At 41.9% G+C, this 9,492-nt stretch overlaps 1 protein-coding gene across 1 annotated transcript in view; it reads right to left on the reverse strand.

Moving 5' to 3' along the window:
* The window catches only part of LOC307022053 (DNA topoisomerase 2-beta-like), a gene marked incomplete at its 5' end in the record, with an annotated part of 16,719 nt that extends 7,942 nt beyond the window's left edge, over positions 1–8,777 (reverse strand). The window contains 10 exons of the mRNA XM_079654627.1: positions 296–434; positions 519–713; positions 2,281–2,364; positions 3,298–3,450; positions 4,234–4,325; positions 4,832–5,027; positions 5,495–5,695; positions 7,080–7,214; positions 7,945–8,235; positions 8,757–8,777. Coding sequence (XP_079510753.1) covers positions 296–434; positions 519–713; positions 2,281–2,364; positions 3,298–3,450; positions 4,234–4,325; positions 4,832–5,027; positions 5,495–5,695; positions 7,080–7,214; positions 7,945–8,235; positions 8,757–8,777 — 1,507 coding nt within the window. The remainder of the gene's footprint in view (positions 1–295; positions 435–518; positions 714–2,280; positions 2,365–3,297; positions 3,451–4,233; positions 4,326–4,831; positions 5,028–5,494; positions 5,696–7,079; positions 7,215–7,944; positions 8,236–8,756) is intronic.
* Between the last annotated feature and the right edge of the window lie 715 nt (positions 8,778–9,492).

The following is a 9,492-nucleotide window of genomic DNA, read 5'->3' on the forward strand; positions in this document are numbered from 1 at the left end:
CTAAAATTATAAATAGTGAAAAATCTAGTGTGAACCAAAATATAATGCTAAATATTATACAAGTGATTTCTCTTAACCAAAATGACAGAAATGGCATAAAAACACATTATTCTTTTTGACCCACTTATGGAAGAGGGTCCAGGCACTCGGGCATCTAAGGGTTAATTCACTCATTTCGTATAACCCTCCTCTATCGTGAAAAAAGCTTGATATGTCAGAGTTTCCTTTGTTGAGTGAGTACTTGTACACGTCTACATATATATGCAAATTGCTAAATCTTTGCAGTAGTACTGACCCGGCTCTTTCTTGTCTTTCCTCACTCGTGGAGTTTTTGGTTTTGGGACTACAGCGGAGTTCTCTGCCGCTCCGGCCGCTCCGGCCTCAACGCCCAAACCATCCTCATCAAACTCCATCTTCACGGAGGAATCGTCCACCTGAGAGGGAGAGCACACGCTGTAACCGCTCTGGATTCCTCAGTAAACGGTGTATTCTCCAGTATTACAGTATCCAGTGGTTACCTTCTTCTTCCTGGACAGCTTCTTGGCAGAATCGGAGCGCAGCGCCTGAGTTGGAGGCTCCACTCTCCGCCCGTACAGAGAGGGAAGCGTCTCCTCCAGGTTCAGCTTCTTGGCTTTAGGCTTGCCCACCTTCCCCTTCACCATCTTCACTCCCTTCCCGATGTTATCATCCTCACGCTCCTGCTGCTCCACTTTCTGCAAGAACAACACAGCAAGTCTTACGTTTAGGAACCTGAGGAACAGTGATTCTGAAAGTCAGAGGATCAAGGTGAGTAAAAACACACGGGTGAATTCAACATAATGTACATTTTCACAACACGTAATTGTCTTCATGCACAGATACCAGTACTGCCTTCATTCCCAGATATTTCCCAATCCTTTTAAAGGTCCCGTGTCACGGCCATTTCTACTGATCATAGTTCCATTGTTGAGGTCTAAAAGAATAGATTCACATTGTTCAATGTTCCAAACTCACATTGGTTTCTCATACAGCATCTCTGTATAGTGTGTGTATTCACTCTCTGTCCTACACGGCTTGTTGGAGCTCCTGCCCCCCCCCTCTATTAGCCCACTGAGCTCTGATTGGTCAGCTCGCCCACTCTGTTCTGATGAGTCCACCACCGTAACAGCGGAACAACAGTGTTACGTGCCGCAGTTGGTTCTTGTGTGTGCGTCTCTCTCTCTCCCTGATTGTCTCCAGGTGCAGCCTCTCCCCCAGGTGCTCCCAATCCCCATCAGGGCCTCCTTAAAGGACCTGAGGAAGGCTGCAGTGGGCTCTCTCCTTCTCCTCTGGCTGCATGTATGCAGCATGTCTCTGTCTCTGTGTGAGGCCTATATATTTATGAATTGTTAGGAGTTGTGTTCCGGTATACATTGGTACCTTAGTTTACTTTACAAGTTGGCTGGTGAGCCCGTTTTTCTTTTTGTCCATTAAACCCTCAATTTGTGGCTTCAGAGATCCGTTTCCTCTACTTTTTCTCTCGCCCGGTCATTTTATATTGTGTTACTTCCCTTGGGTTCCCCTAGCCCAGTAGAGAACGTAACAATCAGTGATTATGTGTTACAATGGCGTTAGTTAGCAACCACAAAATGACACCAGTAATGACAAACAGATGAGAATGCTGCGTGGGGTCTGGGGGCCGTGCTGGCGGGACGTTGCGCGGCTCGCTGCTGCGAGGAGCGGACAGCGAGACACAGCTAAACCCAGCCCGGAACACACACACACACACACACACACACACACACACACACACACACACACACACACACACACACACACACACACACACACACACACACACACACACACACACACACACACACACACACACACACACACACACACACACACACACACACACACACACACACACACACACACACACACACACACACACACACACACACACACACACACACACACACACACACACACACACACACACACACACACACACACACAGTGAGTCTGTGTGTGCTCACACAGACTCCGCGGACGTAACGGCTCCGGTGTGTCCGTTGTGTTTCTCGTTCTTCATATCTAACAGATAGATACAAATGGATCCGAGGGTGTCATTTATCTTCCCCAAAATGTCAGCTATTTCTTTGGAAGTTAATTGGTGAAAAGAAAATTTGAAACTGGAAACAATTAGTGAATAAAAAGTACTTTTCCATGAGAGAAGACTCTTGACTCTTGACTCTTGTTCTACTGGTGGAATCAGCGCTGCAGAAATGTCAATAAAGTATTAAAACAGTAACTTACATCGAGCTCCTCGATGAAGACAGCCAGGTCCTCCTTCCACAGATCCTCCGGAGATTTCTTATCCAGGTCGTTCAGCTCCGATCTCTGAGGGGACACAATCACTTGAATTAATACATGACAACATCATACTGCTGCATACAACATCATACTGCTGCATACAACATCATACTGCTGCATACAACATCATACTGCTGCATACTAGGGCTGAACGATATATCGTGTCATGGCGATAACCGTGATATGGACGTGTGATTTTATTCATTTATTTTATTAATATATATATATATATTTTTTAGGACGTGCGATATTAAGTATTAACTCAAACACGTCATGTTACAATTATTTTGCTGCTTGCTAAAAAAGGAAAACTTGCGCGGCTCTCATGTCAGGGGAACTTGAGTGAGTGACATGCAGGCTCTGCATGCACAGCAAACCACCAATCACAATCATTCTTGATCAGATCACAGCAGGCCCCGCCCCGCTAGTTTGCAGACCATCAAAATGAGCGAGGGACAGGAGGACAATACCGGAGAGAATGAAGATTTACTTCCAAAAAGAAAAGCAGCATCTGGAACTATTTTGGATACAAAAAGGTTCTTCTCTTCTTCATTCACAGATGAACCCCCTTATTTGAGGGTAAGCAACCTGCATTATCATGACATGTTAGATCATGACTTAAGGTATGATGAGTCAACCAGTTAAGATCCAGACGTCCGTGACTCAAATCCTTCATCCGGTTAAATATAGTTAAAAAAATGCTATATATATCGCAGGGGAAAAATATATCGCAATGTCGTTTTTTTTCAATATCGTGCAGCCCTGCTGCATACTACTTCATATTAATTAAGCCTATCCCACAACATGCCTGTATTCTGCAGTGATGTGTTTGTGTTTCTGTATTTCCACAACCAAACAAAGTACATTTATGTTGAACTCGTGCCTGAGAGTCCCTTCAGCGTCCAAGTGAGCCACACTACAGCCTAAAGAAGTGAAAGAGGTGAAATGTGGAGTGTGTACCTTGTGGTCCCTCTGTTTGAGCAGGTCCTCCACCTTCTCTTTGCTCAGGCACCACAGAGGCATGTTGAGGATGTAGTTGAAGTTCGGTCCCGATCCAGAATCCACCGAGCCGTCGCTCTCGTTCCCGTCTCGAATTTCTTCCACCTCCTGAGCCTGGAGGAAAACACAGGAATCAGAAGATAAGGCAAGTTTATTTATACAGCACCTTTCAACACAAGGCAACTCAAGGTGCTTTACACAGAGAGGGAGAAGTACACACATCCTTTACTCAAGTAGAAGTACACACATCCTTTACTCAAGTAGAAGTACACACAACCTTTACTCAAGTAGAAGTACACACAACCTTTACTCAGGTAGAAGTACACACATCCTTTCCTCAAGTAGAAGTACAGATACTTGTGTTTAAAAATACTCTGGTGAAAGTAGAAGTACTGACTAAACTTCTTTACTCAAGTCAAAGTAAAGAGGCTTTGAAATGTACTTCAGTAAAAAGTACCCATAACTAGCAGCTGTTTTAAAGAGTACCTGACCTCCCTTTATATTAATAGAACAATAATGTCATTGTTAGAACTGGGACCTCTCCACGTAGCAGTCCACACTCCATATTTAGGTCTGGTCGGGGATTTGAACCGGCGACCCTACGGCTCACAGTCCAAGCCCCTACTGACTGAGCCACTGCCAGGTATAACCCTTTATTTGAAATACGTTGACATCATCATTCTGCCTTCAGGATTGTCTACGTTGTAAAGTTATTATGTTTGGTTCATCTGTACAGACTTGGAATTTGATATATCAGAGAAAGCCTGAAGATAAATCCATCTCTTTGTGTTGCATTGTAATATTTATGTCCCATATTACAGGCCTGATGAACTTTCCTGTTGTTCCTATTTGTATTTGTATACGTGTAAATGTAGAATAAAACCTGTGTATAAGTACCTTCTCCTGAGCTTTAGTCCAGGCAGCCACTGGATCTGACTCGAATCCTTTCTGCACCAGCATGCGGATCAGCTCTCGCTTGCTTTTATTCTCTATTAAAGACAAATAACACACATGTTAGACAGTATTAAACCACTCACTGTTACACAAAGAGATCAGGTGTCCAGCATTCATACTGTTGGGAACATACTGAACGTCCTCTTCCAACATGAGAGCAACATGCTAACAAAGGTATCACCTGTAGCTGTGAACATGACAGGATGTGTGATTACCTAGCAGAGCATCAGGACTGTTTGAGGCATATGATAGCTATGTGATTAACATGATGATTCAGCCTCTATGGAGAGAGACATATGACAAGCATGATCATTTCTGACGTGGAGCTAATCTGAAGTAAACATTGAATACTGCTTTCTATTCCTCCATCTTGGGACTGAGGAACTCCCTCTCTTGGATATCAGCATGTGAAGGACACTGTTCAGGAACTAGTTGATGCTCTGTATGTGATGACTCCTTCCATTCTGGAGAGGATCACAAATACATGGATCCTGAGACTCAAGCTCAAGCCGGGGACCAGGGAGATTTTTCTAACACATACCGATGGTGATTTTCCCCTCGATCTTCTCCAGGACGAAGCGAGCCTGATTAGACAGTTTCGAGGCTTCGGCTCCCAGACTTCCCAGCAGCCAATCCTTCCTCAGTTTGTAATATTGGAGACGCAGGTCGAAGAATTCTTTGAGGATATCTTGAACCGAGTCGTAACGCTTCATACAGCCCATGTGGTCAAAAAGCACCTGAAGAAGGGGGGGAGGAAGCGGTTTAAGATTCAATGTGTTAAGAAACTGCAGATTAAAAAGGTGGTATATAGAGAATAAAATAAAGTGAAATAAATAATACAATTGTAAAACCGTACATTAAAAAACTGAAAAACTGAAGACTAAAGAGTCAACACTTTATAAATAGGGTTATGTGTGCTCTTCTATTGGTCTTATTCAGAAACTGAGAGTATGAGTATGAATGTATCTGATTCCTACACCAGAAATAAAGGTGTTTTAAAAAGCTAGTTTAAAAAGCACATCTGCTTCAGTGTCTCTGTTGCTCAGACAGAGAAATGGCTGTGAGTCAGATCATAATTCTCCATGAACAACTTAAAGGGTCAGGGTAAACCGTATGTGATTTTGTCTTAATGTACATTATTTAATTTCATATTCTGTTCTTGGTCCCAGTCAGGTGTTATATGGAGTTACATCTCTCTCTTTACCATGGAGTTGCAGGTGAGAGTTGACTGCAGCTTGAAGACTTTGTGCAGCCCCACGGACTCGGCCTGAGCCAGCTTCTCCTCCGACATCCGGACCACGAACTTCACCGTCTGGTCCGTGTGATATTCCTTATAGTCGTTGATGAGAGCCGGAGTTTTATCTGTTCCCTGCAGCATGGGCTCCAGAACGGACTCCTTATACGACTAAACAAACAGGGGAGAGAGGTGGTTAAAGTACACACTTCCTTTACTCAAGTAGAAGTACACACTTCCTTTCCTCAAGTAGAAGTACACACTTCCTTTACTCAAGTAGAAGTACAGATACTCGTGTTTAAAAATACTCTGGTGAAAGTAGAAGTACTGACTAAACTTCTCTACTCAAGTCAAAGTAAAGAGGCTTTGAAATGTACTTCAGTAAAAAGTACCCATAACTAGCAGCTGTTTTAAAGAGTACCTGACCTCCCTTTATATTAAATAAATAAATAAATAAAATAATAATGATCACGCCACCAAAAACACATTCAAACTAAAGGAACCAGCCTGTTTGGAAAATGAGAGAAGTAGAAAGTACAGGTATTTGTGTTCAACATGTTAGAAGTAGAAAGTACAGGTATTTGTGTTCAACATGTAAGAAGTAGAAAGTACAGGTATTTGAGTTCAACATGTGAGAAGTAGAAAGTACAGGTATTTGAGTTCAACATGTAAGAAGTAGAAAGTACAGGTATTTGAGTTCAACATGTAAGAAGTAGAAAGTACAGGTATTTGAGTTCAACATGTGAGAAGTAGAAAGTACAGGTATTTGAGTTCAACATGTAAGAAGTAGAAAGTACAGGTATTTGTGTTCAACATGTAAGAAGTAGAAAGTACAGGTATTTGAGTTCAACATGTGAGAAGTAGAAAGTACAGGTATTTGTGTTCAACATGTAAGAAGTAGAAAGTACAGGTATTTGTGTTCAACATGTAAGAAGTAGAAAGTACAGGTATTTGAGTTCAACATGTTAGAAGTAGAAAGTACAGGTATTTGAGTTCAACATGTAAGAAGTAGAAAGTACAGGTATTTGTGTTCAAAATGTGAGAAGTAGAAAGTACAGGTATTTGTGTTCAAAATGTGAGAAGTAGAAAGTACAGGTATTTGTGTTCAACATGTAAGAAGTAGAAAGTACAGGTATTTGTGTTCAACATGTAAGAAGTAGAAAGTACAGGTATTTGTGTTCAACATGTGAGAAGTAGAAAGTACAGGTATTTGAGTTCAACATGTAAGAAGTAGAAAGTACAGGTATTTGTGTTCAACATGTGAGAAGTAGAAAGTACAGGTATTTGTGTTCAACATGTAAGAAGTAGAAAGTACAGGTATTTGTGTTCAACATGTGAGAAGTCAAAGTAAAAAGTCATCAGAAAAATAAGTAGTGGAGTAAAGTACTGATACCGGAAACATGTACTTAAGTACAGTAACAAAGTATTTGTACTGCACTACTTCCCACCTCTGACGGGGGATAATCACCACACGTCTTATTATTATTGCACCTTATCACTGTTTATATTAAAGTGTTTCATATTTAGATCCCTTTTAGATAACTTTAGGTTGTACCTGAGTCCAGGTGCGCACAGGCAGCTCTGTGATCTCGATGGTGGTTCTGTCGAGCACCGACACCTCTCCACTCATCAGGTACTGGTTCTGACCCAGCTCATGGATCACTCCTTTGAAGTTCTTGTACCTGGGAAGCTGTGAGGAGAACAGATCACATTCAATAACACGGAAACACTGAGAAAAGTCTCCTGACGCACCCGCACGACGATGTGATTTAACAAGAGTAGATTCAGACTCCTAACCCTCTCTCTTCTTGGAGGGAGGGCACAGTTAAGACTAGGGTATCACATATTGAAAGTCAATGAGGAGAAAAACTGGAATTGAAAGTATTTAAGTTGAGCCACGTGTGAGGCAATTCCAAATATATATACCAGTCATTTTACTAGACCTTCATAACCCTTGCTTATATTTTCTTTCTCAATTCTCTTATTTTTGGGGCAATACAGTATCTCCTTAACAAAAACACATTTGTTGCATCAATCTTTAGCCACTTGCAATCTGACCTTTCATTTGACTTGTGTTGGTTTGTAAACAACCCCCAGTGTTTTCCTGTGGGATCAGTTTGATTAGTGAACTCTTAAACTGCCTATAATTGAATATTTTCTTCACTACCTGTGCATACATTCACCTTTTGACCGGATAATAAACGTTGTTTTATCAATTAGTCAACATTACTGACAATTCTTAAAGGTATGCCATTATATTAAAATCCTGAGATCCAGTGGTCGATCCCAACCAGAGATAATAAGGACACATCCCCCCCAGTGAGACGGCCTTTATGAATCCTTTAGGTTGTGTTTTGGCCCGTCTATCGAAGCACAGCTGGATGAATCCATTTCCATCAGTTATGTTAACTCCCGCTCACCATGGGCAGGGGGTCCTGGTGTTTGAGCAGCCGGTAGATGTTGTTGACGATCTCTCGGGGGTCGTAGTTGGGGAGTTTGCAGGCCCACCCGGTGCCGATGCCCTCGGCCCCGTTCACCAGCACCATGGGGATGATGGGGATGTACCACTCCGGCTCCACCTTCTGGTTATCATCGTACAGGAACTTCAGCAGGTTGGCGTCTCCGGACGGGAACAGCAGCTTCGCCAGAGGACTGAGGGGGGGGAGAGCAACGTTAGGAGAAGATAGACATTCACCTGGACTCTGAGAGCTCTAGGTTTTAGATACGAGGGATGCCCACAGGTATTACGTCATGAACGCAGCAAACCCCCGTTTTTAGAGATGTGGGTACTGTGTGATTCTCCTGACACAGATTTATATATAAAAGACATCAATAAGTGCATTTTGCATGATAGGAGATCTTTAATATAAATGTTTCTGGACTTTAAAGGTTTTATTAAAGGTTTTTAGATACTAGGGCTGCACATCTTTGTATGATGGTAATGAAATGAACGTGTCGTTGACGTTCCTAATATTAAGATGCAGCCTTGTATAAACAGTATGCATTGTATTCTATTAGTCCAGTGTTTCTCAAACTTTTTTTTTTTTTTTTTATAACTATAATGATCATATAAACGTGTGCCTCGGAAATAATTGTTTACATTAATGGTGACCAAAACGTTTGAGACCCGCTGAGAGAACACTGAGAGAGTCCTTTAGCTCTCAGTCTGACAGGAGAGGACTCTCCTCCACTTTGTGGTTGAAAAAACTCCTTATATCCGTTAGCGTAGCACGCTAGCACCAGAAACTGACATCAACGATCTCCGGTACCGGTGCGCTCTCTCTCTCTCTCGCTCGCGCACGCACACAAAATGGCTCGTTCCACACACACACAGAGCCGAGCTTTAATGACACACAGAGACCCAGACGTAATAGTACTGTATCATATTATTTTCGAATCAATCATTTTTCAAAATATGATTTTTTTTTTAATCTTTTTTTTAAATAACCATTTTTCCTCCTGGTCTCTCGCGCCCCCCCTGTCATGCCTCTGCGCCCCACACTTTGAGAACCACTGTATTTGTCTAACATTGAGCTTTTTTCTTTATTACGCAACAAATACACTGATTTCTGGAAAAGAATAAACTTATTTTGAGACTTGTTTTTAAAACCGAAGCTTTGGGGAAGTCAAGAGGAATTACGGATTTTAACGGGTTGTAAATCAACACTTTTTTAATAGAAACAAGTGTTTTTGGGCCCGAGATTGCAATACAATTCTGTGACAATAACAAATATATATGTATACATTAAACTAGCTGGAATGTAGCACAACAGGGAAGTGAAAGCAAGCGGGAAAAGCGTCTTTATTCTTTTGCACCATAATCGTGCAGCCCTTATTTATACCAGGCACTTATTCTGTTAAATATGCTGCAATTTGAAGTTTAGAAAAGGCAAGAAGAAATAGATTTCAAAGGTAAAGGGCGTGCATGTCATGGTGTCATCATCTACGATACGATGCGGTCAGATCAA

Source organism: Notothenia rossii (assembly GCF_949606895.1).
Source record: "Notothenia rossii genome assembly, chromosome: 10".
Taxonomy (NCBI): Eukaryota; Metazoa; Chordata; class Actinopteri; order Perciformes; family Nototheniidae; genus Notothenia; species Notothenia rossii.